The sequence below is a fragment of the Oryctolagus cuniculus genome, chromosome 4 (assembly GCF_051225735.1).
Source record: "Oryctolagus cuniculus isolate XC-2025 breed Fujian yellow rabbit chromosome 4, ASM5122573v1, whole genome shotgun sequence".
NCBI lineage: Eukaryota > Metazoa > Chordata > Mammalia > Lagomorpha > Leporidae > Oryctolagus > Oryctolagus cuniculus.
In genome coordinates this window covers 145121815-145147579 of record NC_142870.1, presented here as the reverse complement: position 1 = coordinate 145147579, position 25765 = coordinate 145121815, and the positions used below count along the sequence as shown (strand labels likewise).

Below are 25765 nucleotides of genomic sequence, written 5' to 3'. Positions count from 1 at the left end.
ATGCTATGAAATGCTTTGCACCACCTAGGGACTCTGCCAGCAAGGCTATCAAGAGATGAGGTCCCTTCAAACTTGAACTAGAAGTGTGAAGCTAAAATAAACCTCTTTTCTTTATAAAGTTACCTAGCCTCAGGTATTTCATTACAGTAATGAAACACAAATTGATATGGCAGGCTCTGCTTAAATAAAATACAAATCAATATAAGATAATGAAGGAAATGGAAGCATGACTGTTTCTCTGAGAATGAAAGGTGGAGAGCTTTGATGAAAAACTTTCATTAAGGGGCCGGCGCTGTGGCACAGTGGGTTAACGCCCTGTGGCTTGGGATCCTAAAGTGCTGGCATCCCCTATGGGTGCCGGGTTCTAGTCCCGGTTGTTCCTCTTCCAGGGCAGCTCTCTGCTGTGGCCCGGGAAGGCAATGGAGGATGGCCCAAGTGCTTGGACCCTGTACCGGCATGGGAGACCAGGAGAAAGCACCTGGCTACTGGCTTCGGATCAGCGCAGCGCAGCGCAGCGCACTGGCCGCAGCAGCCATTGGGGAGTGAACCAGTGGATGGAAGGCCTCTCTTTCTGTTTCTCTGGCTCTGCCTCGCTCTGTAACTCTGGCTTTCAAATAGATAAAATAAATCTTTAAAAAAAAGTTAAAAAAAGAAAAGAAAGACTTTCATTAAAGGTGAATCACTAAAATAAATGTGGCTTTATTTTGCTGTCATAGCTTGAGGAAAAATCATAAAAATAAATAAAAAAAATTTGCTCTCTCTCTCTCTCTCACTGTCTAACTTTGCCTGTCCCCCCCCCCCAAAAAAAAAGAAAAGAAAAAATGAAAAACTTAGTGTAATATGTTGTATTAACAGAATAAAGAAGATCTGTTTGACCATCTTAATGGAAACAAAAGCAAACAACCATGAGGGAAATTATGGGGGGGGGGGGGAGCCATTGTAATCCATTAACTGTACTTTGAAAATTTATATTTATTAAATAAAAAATTAAAAAAAAAACACCTAACAAATCAGGCTAGAAAGGAACTTTCTCATCCTAATAATGGTCATCTTTACTAAACCTGTAGCTACCATCATCACACTCCTCTCTTTGCATTTTTTTTATTTAAAAACTTTTAATAAATGGATTCATTATTTGAGAGTCAAACAGCCAGAGAGAATGAGAAAGAAGAGTCAGAGAGCTACCATCTTCTGATTCACCATCCAAATGCCTGTAATATCTGGGATTGGACTATACATAAACAGGGGGCAGGAACTCAATGCACATCCCATATGTGAATGGCAAGGACCGAATCACTTGAATTATCACAGGCTGCCTCCCAGGGTACTGTCAGCAGGAAGCTGGAATTGAGAGTGGAACTAGGACTTGAATCCAGGCTCTCTGATACCAGATATGGGCATCACAAGTGAAGTCCTAACTGCTATGCCAATGCCTGCCCCTATTTTTATTTTGAACTGATATACAATAATTGTGTCTATTTATTTGATGCACGTGTACATTCTATAATGATCAAAACAGGTAACTGGAATATCCATCACCTGAAAATTAATATTTCTTTGAGGTGAGAATATTTGAAATCCCCTCTTGAAATACACAATGAATTATTGCTAATTTCATTTGCCTTACAACTTCTCTCCACTACCCCTCAACCATTACTCTCCTTAGACTCTAATGACCATTAGTCTATCTTCAACTTCCCTTAAGTGTAATTTTATGACAATCCATGAATGAATTTATGAGGTATTTGCTTTTTTGTGCCTGATTTACTTTACTTAAAATATCCTCCAAGGTTCACAAAGTTGTTACACATGACAGGATTTCATTCTTTTGGTATGGATGAGTAAACGGAGGATACTTCAAAATGTTCATGGAGGGACGGCCGCTATGGCATTGCAGGTAAAGCCGCTGCCTGCAGTGCCAGCATCCCTTATGGGAGCCAGTAGGAGTCCCAGCTGATCCTCTTCTGATCCAGCTCTCTGCTATGGCCTGGGAAAGCAGCAGAAGATGGCCCAAGTCCTTGGGTCCCATCACCCACATGGGAGACTGGGAAGAAGCTCTTGGCTCCTAGATTTGGATGAGCCCAGCTCCAGCCATTGTGACTACTTGGGGAGTGAACCAGTGAATTTAAGATCTCTCTCTCTCCTTCAAATAAATAAAAAATCTTAAAACAAAAACAAAATGTTCATGAAATTAATATTTATTTTGGTATAAAGGAATTTTGAAATCCAGGCATATGAAATATCTATTAAAAGTTTAAGGAGGCCGGCGCCGCGGCTCACTAGGCTAATCCTCCGCCTAGCGGCGCCGGCACACCGGGTTCTAGTCCCGGTCGGGGCGCCGGATTCTGTCCCGGTTGCCCCTCTTCCAGGCCAGCCCTCTGCTGTGGCCAGGGAGTGCAGTGGAGGATGGCCCAGGTGCTTGGGCCCTGCACCCCATGGGAGACCAGGAAAAGCACCTGGCTCCTGGCTCCTGCCATCGGATCAGCGCGGTGCGCCGGCCGCAGCGCGCCAGCCGCGGCGGCCATTGGAGGGTGAACCAACGGCAAAGGAAGACCTTTCTCTCTGTCTCTCTCTCTCACTGTCCACTCTGCCTGTCAAAAAAAAACAAAAAAAAAACAAAACAAACAAACAAAAAAAAAAAGTTTAAGGAAAAATTGTATGAAAAAACTACACAAAATTAAAAAAAATCATTGCAGCAAAATAAACTTATCTTTTCCCCATGAACTTCCTGAAGTGCCCTTGTATTTCATTCTGTATATATATTCCACATTTTTTCAGCCATTTGTCTGTCGGTGGACATGTAAGTTAAGTCTGTATTTTGGCTACCATGAATCCCGCAATAAACATGGGGATGCAGATGTCTCTTCAACATATTAATATTTCCCTTAGCTATATATCCAGTAGTGGGATTATTGTATCTTACTTTTTCTGAGATTTTTATGAGAAATCTCTAAACTGTTTTCTATAACAGCTGTACTCTTACATTTTCACCAATAGTGTAAGAAAATTCCTGATTCCCTGCATCCTGGACAATATTTGTTGTTTTTTTATCTGTTTGATCACAGCCATTTTAAGTCGTGTGAGATGATAGCTCGTTTTGTGTTTGATTTGCATTTCCCTCATTGTTGGTATTGTTAAGATCATGAGTAAAGCAAAGGTATCCCTCATACTATTTCTATTCAATATCATACTGAAGACTTCAGGCAGTAAAATAGGGGGAAAAGAAGAAAGAAAACTAAGGATACACAGAAGGAAGAATTAAATCTGCTTTTATTCACAGATGACATGAACTTGTATATAAAAATTTATAGACTTTACAAAAATAAAAAAATGAACAAAAAGCTTTATGAACCCCAATCCCTAACCACCAGGATAAAGGCAGTCTCCTTTAAATATTAAATCAAATATTTAGAAATCAGCAAATAAGAATCTAAAACAGAAACTAAAAATCCCATTCACAGCAACATAAAAAAATGAAAACTCCTAGAAATAAATTTAACAAAGTAATGTAAAATTTCTACACTGAAAATTATAAAAGGCTAAGAGAAATTAAAATAATAATTAAATAATAAACAAATAATAATTAAATCAACAGAGAACACAAATCTCTGTTTATGGAATGGAAGCGAACATTGTTAAGAGTTTAATTCTCGGGGACGGTGCTGTGGCGCATTTGTTAAAGCCCCAGCCTGCAGTGCCGGCATCCCAAATGGGCGCCGGTTTAAGTCTTGGCTACTCCACTTCCAATCCAGCTCTCTGCTGTGGCCTGGGAGAGCAGAAGATGGCCCAAATCCTTGAGCCCCTGCACCTGCATGGGAGACCTGGAAGAAGCTCCTGGCTCCTGGCTTCAGATCAGCTCAGCTCTGGCCGTTGCAGTCATTTGGGGAATGAACCAGCAGAATGGAAGACTGCTCTCTATATCTGGCTCTACCTCTCTCTGTAACTCTCTCTTTCAAATAAATAAAAAAGTAATACTTAAAACAAAAGAGACTAATTCTTTTCAATTTTTGGTGCACAGATTCAAATTTCAAAATTTCAGAAGCTTTTGTGTAAAAAGTGACATGCTGATCCTAAAACTTATATAAAATAAAATTGTAAAAGACCAAAGTAAAAAAAATTTTGAAAAACAACAAATTGGCATAATTCATGCTGCCTAGTTTTTGAAGAGAGATTTATTTATTTATTTGAAAGGCATTACAGAGAAGCTTTAGGGAGCACAGGGAGAGAGCGAGCAAGTGAACAAGAGAGAGGGGGAGAGAGAGGACAAAGATAACTTCAGTCACGTAGTTCATGCCCCAAAAGGCTGCAAAGCAGCTAGAAACCCAGAGCTCCACCGAGGTTTCATAGGTGGGTGGCAGGGGCCCAAGCATATGGGCTGTCTTTTGCTGCCTTCTCAGGCATACCAGCAGGGAGCTGGATCACAAGTAAAGCAGTCAGGACTTTAACTTGTGCTCTGATAATGGAATGCTGGCATGGCAGGCAAAGGCTTAATCCACTGTGCCACAATGCCGGCCTGTACAATATTTAATTTAAAAATGTATTCTAAAACTATTTGGTGCAGTGGTATAAGGATAGTCAAACTAGAAATTTAAAACTAAAACTATGTATTTATGTTCAATTAATTTTCAGGAAAAGTACTAAGAAAACAAATGGAAGAGGGCAGTCTTTGATTACATGGTAGACAACTGAGTGTCTATTTGCAAAATATAGACTTACATTTTTACATCATGCCATATACAAAAATTGGGTTAGACAATCATATCTTTAAGAGAAAAGATAGAATGGTTAAACTTCCAGAATAAAACAGAAGAGACCTTTGAGTTGGTAAGACTATTCACAGATGTGCAACCAAAAGCATGAATATAGAAAAAAACCTGTTAATCAGACTTCATACACATTGAAAATATGTTCTTTAACAGTCACCATGAAGAAGATGAAAGAACAACATACTGGAAAAAATATTTGTATATTATGTATCTGATAATGGATTTGTATCAAGAATATAAAAATTACTCCTATAAACCAGTCTCTCAAGAATTGTTTAACAGAAAACAGTAAGGATAGAGAAGACTTGAACACTATCAACCAACATGATGACCTAACTGACAAAACACCAGCCAACAAATGCTGAATGTATTTTCTTCTCTTTAGGAAATAGAACATTTACAACATAGACTATACTGTAAGCCATTGGCCAGCGCCGCGGCTCACTAGGCTAATCCTCCGCCTAGCGGTGCCGGCACACCGGGTTCTAGTCCCGGTTGGGGCGCCGGATTCTGTCCCGGTTGCCCCTCTTCCAGGCCAGCACTCTGCTTTGCCAGGGAGTGCAGTGGAGGATGGCCCAGGTGCTTGGGCCCTGCACCCCATGGGAGACCAGGAAAAGCACCTGGCTCCTGGCTCCTGCCATCAGATCAGCGCGGTGCGCCGGCTGCAGCGCGCCGGCCGCGGCGGCCATTGGAGGGTGAACCAACGGCAAAGGAAGACCTTTCTCTCTGTCTCTCTCTCTCACTGTCCACTCTGCCACTCTGCCTGTCAAAAAATAAAAAAAATAAAAAAAAATACTGTAAGCCATTAAAAAAAAACTTCAATAAATTTAAAAGAACTAAAACTATGTTCTAAGACTATAATGATATTGAAATAGAAATCAATATCAGGATGATATCTAGAAGATTCTCACACAGGTGTAAGGTTACTATGCTAAATAATCCATAAGTCAACTAAACAAACCAAAGGGAAATTAGAAAGTATTCTGAATTGATGAATGCAAACACAACAGACCCAAATTTAGGAGACATAGTTAAAGCAGTGCTATGAGAAAAATTTATTAGAGTCAATTCCTATATTAGAAAAAAAGAAAGGTCTCAAATCAAGAATTTTAGTTCCACCTAGAGAAACTAAAAGAGCAAACAAAAGTGAAACTGAAAATAAGGAGAAGACAGGAAATAAAAGAACATAAATCAGTGAAACAAACAGAAAGAACTGAAGAAACTCAATGTAACCAAAATCTCATTCTTTAAGTAAAACCAGTAAAATTAATTAGCTCCAGATAGATTAACCAGAGAAAATAAAAAACTGGGGAAAAGGGCAAGAGAAATAAAATCACCAATATTATGAATAACTTTATGCTGACAGTTGAATATAATTTAACACATATGAATATTTATTTCTTATAAGACATAAACCATTAAAGGTTACTTATAAAAACAGATAACTGGAATAACCATGTATCTAGTTAAAGATATTTAATTTGTAGTTAAAACACTACTAACAAAAAAATCTATAGGTCCCAATGGTAGAATTCACATCTGAAGAACAAATAACACCAATTCTATTCAACTGCTGTAGAATATATAAAGAAAAGAATAACTGTACTTCAAGAAGTCAACAGAATAATGGGATTAAAAAATAAATTCCTGGAAAATCCATATTATGAAAGAACTATGCATATGTTCAAAATTTTTTATCAAAATGTACTTTTAATTCCACTTTTCCAGGTATCATCATATATCATTTATGAGGCTTTTATTCCATGAATTCATATTAGCAGCTGAAAACCAATCAATTTAATCACCATATTAACAGTTTTAAAAAAAGAAAACCATATAGTCATCTCAATAGTGGTAGAAAAGCGCCTCCTTTCTCTCTTTCTGTCTCTCTCACTGTCCACTGTCCACTCTGCCTGTCAAAACAAAAACAAAAACAAAACAAAACAAAACAAAAAAACAAAAACAAAAACAAAACAAAACTTGACAAAATTTTGCATCCATTCCTTACAAAAACTCTCAGAAAACATGAAGGAAATGTCAATCTGTCAAAGGGCATCTATGAAAAACTTAAAGCTAGTAACATATTTAATGGGGGAAAGATGCTAATTTTGCTTTAAGAATGAACCTAGACAAAACAACAAGGAGTATATATTGCATAATTCCATTCCTTCAAAATTCCAGAAATGCAAAACAAATCAGACAGCAGATGAATTACAAGTAGCCATGAAAAAACTTCGAAGTTGATGAACATATTCCATTATTTTCCTTGTGGTGGTGCAGTTTATCTTATATCTATTACACTTCCATAAACCTGTGGTTAAAAAAAAAATGGGAAAAGACAGCCTAGCAGGTACGTAACAGCTCTTGCTGCCTCTCTTCAAATAAATATGTCGATTATGCATTAAGAGTATAGTTAATGCAAAAAAGTAGATGCAAAACTGCACTTAGAGAGTCAGCCTTGGCCCTCTTTCAAAATGTCTTTCTATGTACTTCAAATTAAAATGTGTAAGTCCCATTAACATATCAAAGTTATTTATCAAATGATTTGTTTATTTATATGAATTGACTAACTAGTTTCAAGTGTATCTGAAAAGTGCCATTACCTTGTCTATTTTCTTATACATCTTTCTGTGCCACTTATAATTAACAGAAGGTAACAGTTATATGGTCATAATTTACTATTTCTATGAGAAATATGCTTTTTTACAATGTAGTGTTTTAATACGACAAATACTTTCCTAACAGTTTCTATATAGTTGAAGGTAAACAAGTTACAGGATACAAGAAGTACTGCATTATCTGTGGGTGCCCTTTTCTGTCCTCTTTTCTCCCATCTTCACAGAGTCTTTGGAAAAGATTATTGGTTAATTTTATTATGGGTTAAGTCAGCACCATAGGGCAAGAAATAGGGTATTACATTTTTACAAATGTGGAAACAATAATATTCTATTAAGTCATTAACTTAAGAATCTTATTAATTAATATACCATCAGCAAAATCCAAGTACACAGACTACCTCCAAAAATAAATGTGTTAAAACTGGAATGCATGGCAGCAGTAGCAGTGGTGCTGGTGCCATTTATTGCAGAGACATAGACTATTCACTCAGCATTTATTAGCAAAGGAAGAACTACAAATGATAAATTTTCCCCGAAAAAAAGTTATTATTAGCAGAGTTGTATAGCTTTAGTAATTAATATGGGGTATAAATAAATAACAGTTCAAGTTAAAAATCTTCTAAAAAAAATCCCTTACCGGTATCTATGAACAAATATGCCCTTAAAAATAGAGTTCATCATATTTTCGATTTCATCCTGATTTTCTTGTAGCTGAAATTAAAAAAAAAAAAAACAATAAAAGGTAAATTGAAATGCTTATTTATTGTCAGTCAGTTATTGTCAGTCTGAGCAGTTACCAATTTTTTTTCTCATTTGTTGTAAAAGAGATGTCTCAAATTACCTGCATACTTGGATTATTTCTACAGCTTTACCACAATGCTGGAATCATTCATGCTTGTCTTTCTCTAGACACATACTACACATAACTACAACAAGGAGGTGTGCTGGTATGGTTAAGAGTAGTCAGACTATTTGTAAAATATCTGCTTTGAGGATGGGTGGCCTCAATTTCTATAAATCTGTCAAAACTAGGTCTTTGTCTAGGTTTTGTCTTCTTTGAATAATGATCATCCCTGATCTAATATGTCTGCTGCTGTGTAAGAAACTTCTTATTCTAAACATTACTCTACATCTGACGAGCCCACAACTGAATATAGCGTCAGGTTCTCAAAATAGGAGGTTATCACAAAAAAAGGATTCTGGCCACTAGCTGTAGAATGTAGCAACCAAAAGGAAATAAAAGAATATTACATAAAATATAAAAGTTTATCAGAGTTAAAGTCTGAGTTTATTCACTACTCCGAAGTAACAAAAGCACTATGAAAAATGACATTCCAGGTGCTATTTATCATACTAATTTGTTCTCTAATTTGCTGTGTAATAATCAGTGAAATATTTATTATATTTAAAAATGAAACAATAAAATTCTTTTAGACTTATTTTGTTGTTTTTTGTTACAATTTTTACTGAAATAAGTTGGGGAACATAAATATTACTGAACTTATGCTGGTTATCTCCTGATAAACCCTTCATTAAACTGAAAATGTGCTAAGTTAAAAAATGTACTTAATATACCTAACCTACTGAACATCATAGCTTAGCACAAAAAAGGCTATCTTAAACATGCCCTAGATGCACACTACACAATGACTAACAAGGAAAAGTGGTACTGTGGCTATGTGTGGTCAGACTATTTCCAAAATATCAACTGCTTTGGAATACTTAAATTAGCCTACAGTTGGGCAAAGTCATCTAACATAAAGCATATTTTATATGAAAAAAAAAAAAAAAGTTTTACACCTCAGGTACACACACTTTGAAGACATGATGGGATGCAAAAATGATGGTTTCCTAATACACAGTAGAGTATTGGCTGTTTTACCATCATGATAAGGATAATGTGACAAATTGGAAGCTTACGGCTTGCTGCCACAGCTCAGAATCACAAGATTATACTATATACTGCAGCCAAGGAAATGAAAACCCAAAATTTGAAGTACAATTTCTACTGAATGTGTACTTCTTTTGCACCATCAGAAAGCCAAAAATCCTAACTTGAGCCATCAAAAGCCAGGGACCACCTGTACTTTTGTATTATTTAAACTACTCCAACTTTACTGCAAGTTTTAAAAATTACTTCTGCTCCATTATATAAAAATCAATTAATTTTTAAGAGGAATCATGTTAGTGCATGGCACTGAATAAAACTCAGTTCCAGTATTTACTGCCATATTTCAAGTTTGGTATATGTATGGGTTAAATTGTGTTTCAAAAATGTATGTTTATGTCCTGATCCCTAGTATCTCAGAATATGATTTTATTTGGAAACAGCATTCTGGCAGATGTTAATTCATAAAGATGAGACCATAAACAAGTAGGATGGGTTCCTAATTCAATATAACTGGTGTCCTTATGAGAAGGATAAATTTGGAGACAAACAAAAAGGAAGGATATCAGGTAAAGACTGGTGGCAGGTTGATACAAGCCAAGAAACCAGAAGCTATGATACAATCTAATGTCTTCACAGGGAGCACAGCCTTGCCAACACAATTTTAGACTTCTAGCTTCTGAAACTTTGAGAAAATGACTTTTTTATTTTTTTTTTTTATTTATTTTTTTTTTTGACAGGCAGAGTGGACAGTGAGAGAGAGAGACAGAGAGAAAGGTCTTCCTTTGCCGTTGGATCACCCTCCAATGGCCGCCGCTGCAGCCGGCGCACCGCGCTGATCCGATGGCAGGAGCCAGGAGCCAGGTGCTTTTCCTGGTCTCCCATGGGGTGCAGGGCCCAAGCACCTGGGCCATCCTCCACTGCACTCCCTGGCCATAGCAGAGAGCTGGCCTGGAAGAGGGGCAACCGGGACAGAATCCGGCGCCCCAACCGGGACTAGAACCCGGTGTGCCGGCGCCGCAAGGTGGAGGATTAGCCTATTGAGCCACGGCGCCGGCTGAGAAAATGACTTTCATTTCCTGAAGCCCTTATTTGGGATACTTTCTTACAGTAGCTCCATTTAAAAAAAATATATAGTACAGATAGTAATTTAATCATAAGGTTTCTTTTTTGCTTTTTGTCCCATTATAACACACTGCCCATTTTTCATATGACATTTCTTTGAAACAATGTGGTATTATTCCTTTGCTAAAAGACTTATACTGCAGATCTAAAACTGTATTTCATATTGGATGAAAAAATGTTTTCTAAAAGTCTTAATTTTTCAATTCTCCACATACTTCAACCACATGATATTTATTTCAAAGTTACCATAAGTGTCATATTTCCTGCTTAATTAAAGACTTTATTGTTGCCCTGCAAGTAAGATGATGGGTTTAAAAATCCACTTTAAAAGCATTTTCAATACATATACGGAAATGTTATAAAATTGCTACCAATCACAGGAATGCCTTACACATGAACTAAAATTTGTTTGGCTCAGTTCTTTTTTTTTATTTTTTATTTTTTAAAGACTTGTCTGTTTGAAAGGCAAAGTGATAGAGGGAATGAAAGGAAAAGAGGGACAGAGGAAGAGAAAGATCTTGAGTCAACTAGTTCATTCCCCACATGGAACCAACAGGTGAGGCTGTGGTCCCCAGTTCTGAAGTTTTAGTATTTGTATCAGACTTCCTGACAATTTTTCTGTGTTGCCTAATTCCCAAATCACCACCATCTCTCAAATGAAGAGGTATTATGTGATTCCCTGCTGCCATCAAACAATCACTTTTTTCATTTTTCAATCACATTTTTTCATCCAAAACACATTCAGTTTCATGAGAAAACTTTAAAATCAAATAATCTAACTTAAAAATAAATGTCAAAAATGCACACAGACATTTTTACAGAGAACATAAAAACTAGAAATATAGCTAGTATGTGTTTATGGAACATAAGAACAACAAAGCCATTCCATGGAACGAACTTACCTCTTTACGTTTCTGAAGTAGTAACTCCAGCCTTTCATTGGCTCTCTTCCCAATCATTTTATTTCTCTCAGCTTCATACTGTCTCTGTGTATTGTCCTGATGAATACTGAGGTTTAAGGCAACATTCACCAGAGCAGTCATGAGTTTCATGGCTATGAAATAAAGGAATATTATATAACTCTCCAATGAATCAAATCTTCATCCATAAGCACTCAAGTGATAAAGCAAATGGATGAAGGAAGGGAACTACACAAATTCTATTTCATAATCCATGCATAACTTGACTTCTTTAAAAAAAATTAACCTATAGAAATAAACATCATGTTTGTAACCAATATAATTTTCTCTGCCTCTGTAGCAAACAACTTGACTTCTTAATATTAGCCACTTAAAAATTACCAGCAGGAAATATTTATGTAACATTCAACAAGGCCTTCCCCAATTCCAGATACACACAGCCTAGTGAGGACATACTAATCAAGTTTAAACTTCTTTTCCGACCACCAGATCTGTGTACGCAAATGTTCCTAAATGTCTGCCTTAGATGTCTACCATCAATTTGTGATCTTTATTCTCAAAGATGACCCTTCTTTCCCTTTGTTCCTAACCTCAGTGAGTTATACAACTCCCAAGTCCTGAAAAACACACTGAGCCACCATTTAAAATGCATTCTGTGGATTTCCAATCAACCTATTCTTGCAATCTTAGTATTCATACACTTTCAAATTCACACTTATTCAATAGTGTCCTTATTAGAAAAAAAAGGAAAAAAACAGTGTCCTTATTGAATATTGTCAAATTCCTATTTTATATACAGTAACAAACATGAATAACACAAAGATTAAACTTTTGTCAATTCATATGTATTTTCATTACTGAGACAGAGTTTAAGAAATACTGTCAAAGGAATAATAAATGCAAATCAAAACCACAATGTGGTTTCACCTCACCCAGGTTACAATGGCTCACATATAGAAATCTACCAACAACAGATGATAGCGAGGATATAGGGAAAAAGGGACACGAACCAACTGTTGGTGGGAATGCAAACTGGTCAAGCCACTATGGAAGTCAGTCTGGAGATTCCTCAGAAACCTGAAGATAACCCTACCATACAACCCAGCCATACCACTCCTTGGAATTTACCCAAAGGAAATTAAACTGTCTGCACCTTAATGTTTATTGCAGCTCAATTCACAATAGCTAAGACATGGAATCAACCCAAATGCCCATCAACAGTAGACTGGATAAAGAAATTATGGGACATGTACTCTATAGAATACTACACAGCAGTAAAAAAACAATGAAATCTAGTCATTTACAACAAAATGGAGGAATCTGAAACACATCATGCTGAGTGAAATAAGCCAGTATGTTCTCCCTGATTGGTGACAACTGACCGAGCACCAAAAATGAAATCTGTTGAAGTGAAATGGACACTATGAGAAACAGTGACTTGATCAGCCTTTGTCCTGACTGTTGATGAACAACTTAATACTTGATCCCTTTTAGTATTTTTTTTGTCCTACTTAATACTGTTGGTTGAACTCTGTAATTAACACAATTATTCTTAGGTGTTTTAATTTAACTGAAAAGTTGTTGCTCCCCCTCTTCGTGGAGGAACGACACTAGACCCTGCGCTGTTCTTTTGTCTGCTCGGCCCTTCCCGGGTTTGCTGCTGGTCCTTCCTGGGTTGGCTGCCGACCCCTCCACCTCCGTGGAGGGGCGGTACCCCCTGCCACTTTCCCCGCTTCCGCAGAGGAGCGGCACACCGCCGGCCGGCTCTCTCGGAGGCTGCTCAGGTGTTCCTTCAGATGTACCCGGTGCATGTTGTCTCTCTCCTCCTTTATAGTCCTCTTCCACCAATCCCAACTCTGCTGCCCACACGCCGAGCACACTGCTCTCCTCCAATCAGGAGCAGGATCAGCTCCTGCAGCTTATCAGTCAAATTGGCGAGAGGCAGCTGCGTAGAAGTTTACTCCTCCCCAGCGCCATATTGTGGGAGAGCAGATGCATAGAATAAGTCTTAATTCCAGTAACTTAGTCTAGTCTCAGTTGCTCCCCACAAAAAGTGATCTCTGTTCAATATAAGAGTGGGAATAAGAGAGGGAGGAGATATACAATTTGGGACATGCTCACTCTGACGTGCCCCAAATGGTAGAGTTAGAAACGTGCCAAGGGATTCCAATTCAATCCCATCAAGGTGGCATGTACCAATGCCATCTCACTAGTCAAAGTGATCAATTTCAGTTCAAAATTGATCATAATGAACTCAAAAGGCCTCCATAGCCTTGGCAACTCATGACAAGAGCCTAGGGTGATTACTGACACCATAAACAAGAGTGTCAGTTTGTTAAGTCAACAACAAGAGTCACTGCACTTACTCCTCATATAGGATCTCTGTTCTTAATTAATGTGTTGTACATTGTGATTTAATGCTATTACTAGTACTCAAACAGTATTTTACATTTTGTGTTTCTGTGTGGGTGCAAACAGTTGAAATCTTTACTTAACATATGCTAAATTGATCTTCTGTATATAAACATAATTGAAAATGAAAAAAGGGAGTAATAAAATATTGTACTGGTAATAATTTCCCCCTTTAAGTTATTCAACTTCAAATTTTCAGTTATGAAAAAGTGAACTGTTTAGTGCTTTAGAAAAAATGATTTACATATTGGCAAATATATTCATTTGATTAAAATGAGCATGCATTTCTTTTAAAATATAAAAATTTCCTTTAGTTACATGTAGCAACATGAACAAAGGTATTTACTTTAAAATTTCACAGAACATGGAATTAAAGATTATTTTGGTGCAAAAAAATGTATGGAAATGTACATACTGCTACATATGTACATATGTTCATTTTTCACACACATTTAACCAATTTGTTACTCTGAAACTCAACATTTTTGCCAGATCCATGTTTACAGTGATTGTTTCTGCTCTTAAACCAAAATATAAAACAAAATTATTTAATTTAGTAAACATTTAGAATTACATCGAAGTCAAGGAAAATACAATTTATAAGAGCTTGTTCAGGGCACACAGATCCAATGGAATGTAATTCAGTACGTACTTCTAGATCTCTTCAGCAAAATGGCTTCAAGATCAAGGAGTTAGAAAGCACTAAAATTAACACCAACACTGATTAGAATTTACCACTGGAAGCTAATGCTTATTTGTTTTCTTATATTAATAACTTTTCCTTTTAGTTATCCATATCCTTTTGAACCAAGGTGTTAAACTCAAACTGTCATTAGGTAATGAACATCAGCCCAGCCCAGATACATAAGCAATAAAATAGCACACTGAAACAAAAAAATCAATATATGCTCAGAAAAATATTAATATGGCAGTATTTAGCCTCCGAGATAAGGTATTTCTAAATATGTAAAACTGAGGCGTCACTGAAATTTTCAGTTCACTGACCAATATATAAACAAACGATTGATAACCGCCTTAAATTTAATGAGATATACAACATGTGGATTACAATATTTTATTGACTTTACTGAAAAATACTGATAGCTGCACAGAGTGATAACATGAAATTTTACTGGTAGTGCTAACAGAAACATTTTATAACTTAATCCTATAGGAATCCAGCCATGATCCTATGAATATAGGCTTTCAAGTGTCTTCTTCTTGCCTACTAAGGAGAATACTTCATTTAGTTTCCATATTTTAACTGTAGGCTATAGAAGCAGAGACCATTTTCTAGTTCACCAATATACTATACATGGTCTGTTCTTCAGTGCTGAACAGAAAAGACAACACATGTAGCAGAAGTTGATGTTAAGTACAAACTTCAAAATGTTTAAAAACTTTTATAGCAATCTGATAACATTATTATTATTATTATTATTATTGACAGGCAGAGTGGACAGTGAGAGAGAGAGACAGAGAGAAAGGTCTTCCTATACCGTTGGTTCACCCTCCAATGGCCACCGCGGCTGGCGCACCACGCTGATCTGAAGCCAGGAGCCAGGTGCTTATCCTGGTCTCCCATGCTGGTCCAGGGCTCCTCCACTGCACTCCCAGGCCACAGCAGAGAGCTGCACTGGAAGAGGAGCAACTGGGACAGAATCTGGCGCCCTAACCAGGACTAGAACCCGGGGTACCGGCGCCGCAGTTGGAGGATTAGCCTATTGAGCCATGGTGCCAGCAATCGTTATGTATGTTTAATGATAATATAACACAAATACATTTCATTTTTTTCTTTAAGTCCTTTTTGTTACATTTTACAAAAGTACTATTTAGTGACAGGTTGGTAATTAGGTCTTTCAGGAAGATAGATTAAAAAGCAGAGTGTTGTTCATTATTTATCTATCAATCAAAAATATACCAAGCATTGTATCAGGTACTACAAAAACAAACAAAAAAGTTGTGATTTTGCATTCTAGTGAGAATATAAATAGATAATAGACAAATGGAAAACCATGTTAGTTAAATGGTAAATACTATAAAGAAAGATAAAGTATGGTAAGAAAAGAGAGAGAGTTAGGGGGTAAGTGTGTTTGTCTGTGAAGGAGGTACTATTTCAGATGATTAGTTAAGAAGGACTCTACAGACCTTAACATTTCAGCATGAAGTGAGAGAATGGGCATGGGATTGCATTGCAGATAAGTGTTTCTGCAGATGGAATACATAGGGCAAAGGTTATGGTGTAAATTGTTATGAGAATAGACATAAAAGACCAAGGTTTTCAATGTAGCTATAGCATACAAGTGGGCAAAGGCAGGAGATGAGACTAAGAGGCAAGAACAGAAGGATTCCACTAAAAGTGGTCTTCTGGTGAGATATCAGGAACCAAATCTAAATGGGGTAAAACGTACTGGAGTATTAAGAACTAGTTTGATTTATTTACTCACTTTTTAATTTTTTTTTATTTAATAGAGAGGGAGAGAAAAAGAGAGAGACAGAGAGAGAGAAAGCACACTTCCATGCATGGTTTCACTCCACAAATGCCCACAACAGCCAGGGTGAGCCAGGCCAAACCAGTTCGGAACTCAAGCTAGGACTCCATGAGTAGCAGGGACCCAAGTACCTGAGCCATCACCACTGCCTCCCAGGATACACATAAGAAACTGGAATTCAGACTAGAGACTGGACTGGAATCCAGGCACTTGGATATGGGAGGTAGATATCTTAACCACTATGACAAATGTTCACTCTGATTTACATTATAAATTATTGTACCAACATACCATAAAACAGTAAAACTGTAAAAAGGGAAGAGAATATTGAAGGAAAGTTGAAAATATTTTGATCAATTTGCAATTGTAATTCTTTTTAAAAAAAAAGATTTATTTTATTTATCTGAAAGAGGTACAGAGAGAGGTAGAGACAAAGAGAGGTCTTCCATCTGATGGTTCACTGCCCAGATGGCTGCAACAGCCAGAACTGTGCGGATCCAAAGCCTGGAGCCAGGCGCTTCTTCCTGATATCCATTGTGCGTGCAGGGCCCAAAGACTTGGGCCATCTTTTACTGCTTTCCCAAGCCATAACAGAGAGCTGGATCAGAAGAGGAGCAGCTGGGTCTAGAACCGGCATCCATATGGGATGCTGGCACTTCAGACCAGGGCTGTAACCTGCTGTGCCACAGCGCTGGCCCCACAATGCTAATTCTTAAGGTTTGGGGATGGACAAACTGAGACCAGTGATGCTGGTTGGGACTAAGGTAGCAGCAATAGATAGAAATAATTAGATATGAAACATATTTTGAAGGCAGAGCTATAAGATTGTTAGATTATAATAAGAAAACAAGAGAAATAGAGAGGCAAGAGGAATTAGAAAGGTGTTTGCTTATTGTATCTAAGAATAGATATATATTTAGAAACTACTATCAAATACATTGGTATTTGGAATCATACGATGGGATGACATATCCATCTAAAATATATCTACCCATTAGAAAAGATATGGGGGGCCAGCGTTGTGGCATAGTGGGTAAAGCAGCCACCCTCAATGTCAGCATCCCATATGTGTGTGGGTTCATGTCCTGGCTGTTTCACTTCTGATCCAGCTCCCTGCTAATAGCCTGGAAAGAGTAGCAGAAGATGGCCCAAATAATTGAGCCCCTCCTACCCACATGGGAAACCCGAATGAAACTCCTGGCACCTGCCTGACCCAGCACTGGATATTGCAGCCATCTAGGGGGTGAACCAGCACATGGAGGATCTCTTTCTCTGCCTCTTCTACTTTCTCTCTGTAACTCTGATTTTCAAATAAATAAATAAATTTTAAAAAAAGAGATGAGACATGATTTGTTACAAAGGAAAGCTTACCAAGATATCTGATTAGAAAAATGCAAGATGCCTGAGTGCATATTAAATTATTTACAAAAAGGAATGTTATTCTTTTTTATGGGCCAGTCACATTTCTTTACAGTTCTTCATTTATATGAAATAAAAACTATGATTTATTATTATTCCCTTCTTACACAGAGAAAAATGAGGCAGAGTTACACAGCTAATGAGTGGCAGAAACATTATTTGATTAAAGGCAGTCTTGCTCCATTCTATCACAATGTCTCCCACTGATTTTGTATTTGCTATTACATGCCTAACATTTCTTTGGAAAGATATATAAGAAATCAAGAACTTTGGTTTCCTTCAGGGAAGAGTCTGATGGATGAGGGCTAAGTAGAAAAATATACAACACTTTTTGCTTTAATTTTTAAATCATGTGACTGTATTAATTATGTCACTATCATTATTTTTTAATAAAAAACCATGGAATTGGTTTTTAATTTTTCTTTCACGAAGGACTGAGTAAACATTAAAGAAAGAAGATCTGAAAATCAAGTGCTGAGATAATTGAGTAAGCACAATTACTTAAGATCCAAAAGGAAAATGTGCTATTTCAGAAGACAAGTAAACAGAAAGAAGAGGTAGCTCTACCTTTCCAGAGAATGAAAGGGGTTGGCACTGTGGCACATTGAGTAAAGCTGCCACCTGCAGAGCCGGCATCCCATAAGGGCACCGGTTTGAGTCCTGGCTGTTTCACTTCCAATCCAGCTTCCTGCTAATGTGCCTGGGAAAGCAACAGAAGATGGCCCAAGTCCTTGAGCCCCTTTACCAAGATAGGAGACCCAGAAGTTCCAGGCTCCTGGCTTCAGATCAGTTCAGCTCCTGCTACAGCAGTCATTTGGGGTGTGAACCAGCAGATGGAAGACATCTCTCTCTGCTTCTGTGAACTTGCTTTTCAAAAAAATAAAGAAGGAAGGGGAGGGAGGGAGGGGACATCTGGGAGTCAGCCACTGACTTGAACCACAGAAAGTAACTGTTGACTTCAATAACAGAAGCAGTGAAGTGGCAGAGAGAAAACTGCATGGGAGAACTGCATAGGAGAAGACTAAGTCAAGAAACTAAATATAAATAATTCTTTGAGAATTGGTTAAATGAAAAGGAGAGAAACGGCACTGTCGCTAGAAGGCCATTAGGGAACCAAAATGCATATGATAGTTTATATGTCAAGGGTTGGCCTGGCTATTGTGGCCAGTAATATAATATAATCAAACACTAATCTGCCGGCGCCGTGGATCAATAGGCTAATCCTCTGCCTTGAGGCGCCGGCACACCAGGTTCTAGTCCCGGTCGGGGCGCCGGATTCTGTCCCGGTTGCCCCTCTTCCAGGCCAGCTCTCTGCTGTGGCCCGGGAGTGCAGTGGAGGATGGCCCAAGTGCTTGGGCCCTGCACCCGCATGGGAGACCAGGAAAAGCACCTGGCTCCTGGCTTTGGATCAGCGTGATGCGCCGGCCGCTGCGCGCCAGCTGCGGCGGCCATTGGAGGGTGAACCAACGGCAAAAGGAAGACCTTTCTCTCTGTCTCTCTCTCTCTCACTGTCCACTCTGCCTGTCTAAAAAAATAAATAAATAAAATAATTAAAAAACAAAACAAAACAAAACAAAACACTAATCTAGGAGATAGGTGTCTGGCACAGTAGTGAAATGACACTTGAGATACCTTTGAGATACCCACATTCCATGCCAGGGTGCCTGGCTTGAGTACTAGCTTCTCTGATTCCAATCCAGCTTCCTGCTGATGCATACCTTGGGAGGCAGAACGCAATGGTTCAAGTGCTTGGGTCTCGGCCACTCCAGTGGGAGACTGAGACGAGGCTCTAGGCTCTGGGCTCCTTCCTTTAGCCTGGTCCAGTCCTGGTTTTGAATGCTTGGTAAGTGAACCACTATATGGAAGATCTCTCTTTCAGTCTGTCTCTCTCTCTCTCTGCCTTTCAAACAAAATAAAGAATTTTTTTAAAAATCCACTAATCCAGTTATTACCTTGAAGATTTTTTTTAAAGATTTATTTATTTATTCAAAAGTCAGAGTTACACAGAGAGAGGAGAGGCAGAGAGAAAAAGAGAGGTCTTCCATCCAATGGTTCATTCCCCAACTGGCAACAACGGTGGGAGCTGTGCCCTTCTGAAGCCAGGAGCCAGGAGCTTCTTCTGGGTCTTCCATGTGGGTGCAGGGGCCCAAGGACTTGGGCCATCTTCTAGTGCTTTCCCAGGCCATAGCAAAGAGCTGGATGGGAAGAAGAGCAGCCGGGACTAGAACTAGTGCCCATATGGGATGCCGGCGCTGCAGGCAGAGGATTAACCTACTTGCACCATAGTACCGGCCCCACCTTGAAGATATTTTCTACATATGGCCAACATCTAAAATCAGTTGATATTAAGAAGAATATCGCCAATAATTACCTACTCCAATCAGTTGAAGGGTTACAAGGGTTTTACAGAGGAAATGTTTGCCTAATCTTCTGAGCTTCCAGCCAGACCCGCAGATCTAACTCAAGACTGCAAAACTCCTTAGTTTCCAGTTTGCTGACCTGCCTGACAAATTTGAAATATGCCAGCTCTCACAACTGCATTGAGTCAATTTATTGAAATACATTTTTCTGTGTGATATGAGTGTTTCTTCAATAGGTCCGTTTCTCTGGAGAATCCAGACTGACACAAATGATTTCTAAAAGATGGGCACTGTCATAGCATCTCAGTATAATGGTAAGGATTTTCTATTAAATGGGAGGAAATTGAAATCAGGGGTGAGTGAGACACAAATGGGAGAGAGACTCAAATTGGTACCCATATGGAATACCTGCGATGCAGGCAGCAGCTTTAACTTCTTTGCTACAATGTTGTCCCTGAAACAGAATGTACTTGGAGAATAAGAACGAATTAGAAACTTATAATGATAGTCAAAATTAAGTTCATTAAAAATGAGGAAATATAAGAAAAGTGAATAGACTAATAAATGAAAACCATATGAAAAATAATAGGAAACTCAGAATATCTCAAGAGAGTAATATCTAAATAGAAATCAAAGTGCCCAGCAAAGTGAATGGGAAAAAAATATGTTCACCGAGGGTACATCCCCATGAAATTTCAAACATTACAAAGAAAAAGATACAACAGCTTCAAAAGACAAGAAACAGATTCAGAATCAGAAGTCTGAATAACACTGGCTTTCTCAAAAGCAACAATAGAAGCAAGACATAAATTTTGAAAAAAAAAAAAAAAATTTTTTTTTCAAAGGTAAAATAAAAACTGATCAAACTATTTATCATGAGAATACCAAAGAGTTTTCAGGTATGCAAAATCTCAAATATTTGCTTCTCCAACATCCATTAGCTCAAAAAGCTATCACATAATACGCTGCATAGAGAGACTGAATTAAAGAAAAGATGACAGGGCTGGCACTGTGGCGCAGTGGGTTAACGCCCTAGCCTGAAGTGCTGGCATCCCATATGGGCGCTGGTTCAAGATCCAGCTGCTACACTTCCAATCCAGCTCTCTGCTATGGCCTGGGAAAGCAACAGAAGATGGCCCAAATCCTTGGGCCCCTGCCCCCGCATGGGAGACCCAGAAGAAGCTCCTGGCTCTTGGCGTCATATCAGCGCAGCTCCAGCTGTTGCAGCCAACTGGCGAGTGAACCATCGGATGGAAGACCTCTCTCTCTCTCTCTCTCTCTCTCCTCTCTCTGTTTAACTCTTTCAAATAAATAAATAAATCTTAAAAAAAAAAAAAAAAGATGACAAGGGATTCAAAATCTGATAAAGGATCCAAACAATGGCTTAGAAGTCCAACATATTAAAAGAGATCTAAATTTTAGAAAATAAAAAACAATATAATAAAAATTAAAATCAGACAAATGTATGCTACAAAACTCATTTGAACATTTTTTTTTTTTTTTGACAGGCAGAGTGGACAGTGAGAGAGAGAGACAGAGAGAAAGGTCTTTCTTTGCCGTTGGTTCACCCTCCAATGGCCGCCGCGGCCGGCGCACCGCGCTGATCCGATGGCAGGAGCCAGGAGCCAGGTGCTTTTCCTGGTCTCCCATGGGGTGCAGGGCCCAAGCACCTGGGCCATCCTCCACTGTACTCCCTGGCCACAGCAGAGGGCTGGCCTGGAAGAGGGGCAACCGGGACAGAATCCGGCGCCCCAACTGGGACTAGAACCCGGTGTGCCGGCGCCGCAAGGCGGAGGATTAGCCTAGTGAGCCGCGGCGCCGGCCCCATTTGAACATTTTTTAAAAAATAAGATAAAACCCTTAATAAATATACATATGAGAATAAATCCTAAAGCAAACATCAATATGTTATGGCAAAGTTGTGAGGCTATATAATTATAGCTACTTTTTAATGAATTCTTGGTATATAGTATATGTAACTGTACCCGCATAGAAAATGTTAAAATGTGTAACAAAAAATTTTTAAAATTCTTTTCAAGTTCTCTGCCCACTTTAGATGCAAACTAAAATAAACTCTGCTGTTCTCTTTGTCATAGTTATAACACAGAATTACTGAATGACTTCTCTATGTTAAATAAATATTTAACATGGATTATTTTACTTAAGTTTCACAACCCTACTATTAGAGGACACTCTCGAAATCAGTACTATATAGATCTTAAAAAAAAAAAAAAAGTTGAGGTGTAAAAGGAAATTTTTCCAAGGTCACCAACTTAGTGAATAGAAGATATGAAGTGTTTGATTTAAAAAAAAAAAAAAAAAAAAGTGTCGAGTGTAAGCATTTAGTCTGCCGGGTAAGATGCTGGTTAAGATGCCCATGTCCTGCACTGGGTTTCCTGTGTCTGAAATCTGTCTCTAGATTTGACCCTAACTTCCTGGTAATGCTGAAACTGGGAATAATTGGTAATGGTTCAAGTAATTGAGTCCTTAACACTCACATGGGAAACCTGGATTGATTTCCTGGCTCACTTCTGACTTTGGCTTGTTCAGGGCAGGGCTGTTGTAGGCAACTTGTTGTGGACAACTCCCAACAGATGGGAGCCTGTACATTCTCACTCTGTGCTTCTCAAATAAATAAATGCATATATTTTTAAATCATTATTTCTTTACAAAAACTGGCTCCAAAAAGAAGGCTAATCTTCAGATATGATAATAGAAACTAAAAGATAGAAATCTAAAAAAAAAAGAAAAATTTAAAAGTCATTTTAGATCTATATGTACTTTTTTAGAAAGATAATCACAATTTTGAGGCTACACTTTATTTTACAGGTAAAATTATTTGATGGAGTAGTCTTTGCACATTTGGCCATGTATCAGGCACTAATCCCCCAAGAACATCAGAAGTCTACAGCTCACAAATCCTAGAAAGTAAACAAAGGTATTATACTTGGAGGACAAAAGTAATGAAGTATAGAAACACAATGACAAACATATAAAGGAAAACAGTCTCTAGGAGAATTTTTAAATGACTATGAGGAAAATAAAATATAAAGACAAAAGGAAGAAATTATTTACACTCTATCACCTATATTTTGGTAATGCCAAACTTGCTAGAATTTTCAGTTCCAAACCTTAGAAACTGGAAATAATCTATCTGTGATGTAGGCAAGGAAGTTAGCAAGGAGTAGCTGAGGTCACCAGCACCTCCCTGCATTACCCCCACCCAACCCCTGCAATGCCCAAAACAAACCCCACCCCCTTTTTCCCCCACAGCAGAAAACGAGAGCACTGGCTAAAAACATCCAATATGGCTGCTGGCTATGTTCCCACAACGACTTTTTGCTCATTACAATAAAATGGCCATGGCTGACACTTCACTCCCCTCATATACTTGATGCTATGACACTTGGGAGATTTCCAAAAATGGCAAGGAAATGGCAAGTACTCAAGCCACACAGAATACCCCACTCTTTTGAATATTTAGTAAAGCTCACCCCAGATACCACCTTTTATGTCTCCAAATCATTTATAAAAATAAAAATGCATGCTGTCAGTTTTCTTAAGAGCAATTTAGAGTTATTTACTTATGAAATTACTTATTTTTGATTTCTCCATTTGTTCAGTCTTCTATTACTAAGATAAATTGGTACTCAATTAATTCTGAGTAAAAACATGAATGAAGGGAAACACTGGCAAGCATCAGTAGCTCTTCTTGTCATTAAATAGCAGCAGCTTTCTAAATGCCAAGCGCTGATCTAAATTCTCCTGATCTCTTTTAACAAGAGGTAGCTATTATTATCTTTTCCACTTTGCGTAAGAAAAAATTACTTCAGATAAGTTAAGGACTTGTCCAAGGTTATCCAACTAGTAAAAGGCAAAGAGTGATATGAATGCAGAATCTGGCTTCAGAAACTTTTCTATTAACCATTCTATTAAAGTATTACTAACTAAAAGACAAAAATTGTCAATTTTTTGAGGCAAACAGTTTTCAGCCTTTGATTAAAGAACAAAGCAATTTCATATGACATAGTTTTCCTCAAAGGAAAAGCCCAGAGATGCTTACATTGTAACACATATTAATCAATGTTGAACTACATGTCAATAAAATAATGTTAAACAGTAAGTTATAAAGAAAGGTTTACTCTATCAAATGTCTAAGAAGCACTTGTTAACCACTGTTGAAGACTGGCCTCATTTGTCACCTTGACCACATTTTACAATTTTTCCCAATATATTTTGGAAAGCAGAAAAAAAACCTCCATGCCATTATTAATATAAATCTTTTATAGTTTTTATTATTTGTTCAAATTAGCATTTTTACTTTAGAAGTGAGAGGTAATTATAATTAAGCTATTTGTAACATAATAGAAATATATGTGAGAAAATAACAAAAAATTGAGAAGAACATCCTCAAACTCCTGGACAGGAATACCATTGTTTAGATGATCTGTGACTAGATGAACTCAATCTCCTTTTATTCCTTGCTAAGGATTAAAAAAATTCTAGAATCAATGCATTGTTTTAGTCGTACACTGACAATTTAATTTCAAATGTCTCCTGGGAGGTGTAAACCATAATACAGGAAGCCTTCTTCATCCTTCTTTATTAAAGTGCTTTAAATAAATGAAAGGGTGTTTTAAAATTTTACTTAGGATAAAGGAAAATATTACATAAAATGTAATTGCTAACATTGTTTCAATTTAACAATAAAAATATTCCAAAAGAGTTTAACTCCAATGGAAAATGACAGTATTTCTAACTGAAATAAATAGTCCTAAAGACCTACAGAATGTTAACAACTTTTAATAAAAACATAGGTAAAAGTGTACAATTAAATGCAATGCATAAACACTGACAATCGGGACACATTGTTTAATTTATAACAAGAAAATGAGGTACTTGGAAACAGATTAAAAGTACCACTGATTAAGACCACTCTGATGACTTAATGAAGCTCTGGAACTCATCACATCTGTACCCTACAAAATAACTAACCTGATCGTCTCTCCTCAGCTAAGATATAAGCAATGTCAAGGAGCATTTTATTCCAAAGACGATAATCATATCTGGCCATAACTGCCTTGCAACTGTCCATGCACATAGTCTTTGAAGCAGAGGATTACATGTTCCTGCCCATTTTATCTAGTCCCCAAGACTTGTCCTGCAAAGTGAATAAAAATGATTATCTTATAATCTATTCCTTGCACACATACCATAAAAAAAAGACGATGGCAAAGTCAAGAACCAAAAATCCCTTTAAAAGATGAATGATTACTGTCCAGTCTGAAATTAAGTTCTCAGCAAGCCCTCTGTGCTTTGTTGAAGGGAAGGGGGACTAATATTTCACATTTTATACAACAGAGCATTGGAAGATCTCACCATTATTGCAGAAACATGGGAATTACATTAATATTTTAGAGTAAATTTAGAAAATGCCTAAAAACAGGTATTATTCTTTGAAAAACCAGTGTAAATATAACTCACTTTCTATTTTTCAATATGATTTTGAAAAATGTGAAATTCAAATATGCTACATAATGGCATAAAAAGAGCTTAGGTTAAAGCAAAACTGTATATTATGCAGCTTTAAAGCTAAAGTGGACATCAGTAAATTGTGTGAGGAGAGACAGATAGGCAACTACAGGGAGGAGCGAATTACACAGCTCAAAGATATAGAAAGAAAGCAGTAATGAAAACATTTTTAAGCATGGCAGATAGATAAACAAAGGGGTAAATACAGAGAAAATGGTTATAATAAAGTCATT

The 25765-nt window shown here is 37.6% G+C and overlaps 1 protein-coding gene across 6 annotated transcripts in view; it reads right to left on the bottom strand.

The window, feature by feature from the left end:
• STAG1 (STAG1 cohesin complex component) overlaps positions 1-25765 on the bottom strand; it is a 381935-nt gene that overhangs the window by 116023 nt on the left and 240147 nt on the right. For all 6 annotated transcript variants that reach the window (XM_002716398.5, XM_070072783.1, XM_070072784.1 and 3 more), the window contains 2 exons: positions 11300-11451; positions 8022-8095 (listed from right to left, as the gene is read on the bottom strand). In XM_002716398.5, coding sequence (XP_002716444.1) covers positions 8022-8095; positions 11300-11451 — 226 coding nt within the window. The remainder of the gene's footprint in view (positions 1-8021; positions 8096-11299; positions 11452-25765) is intronic.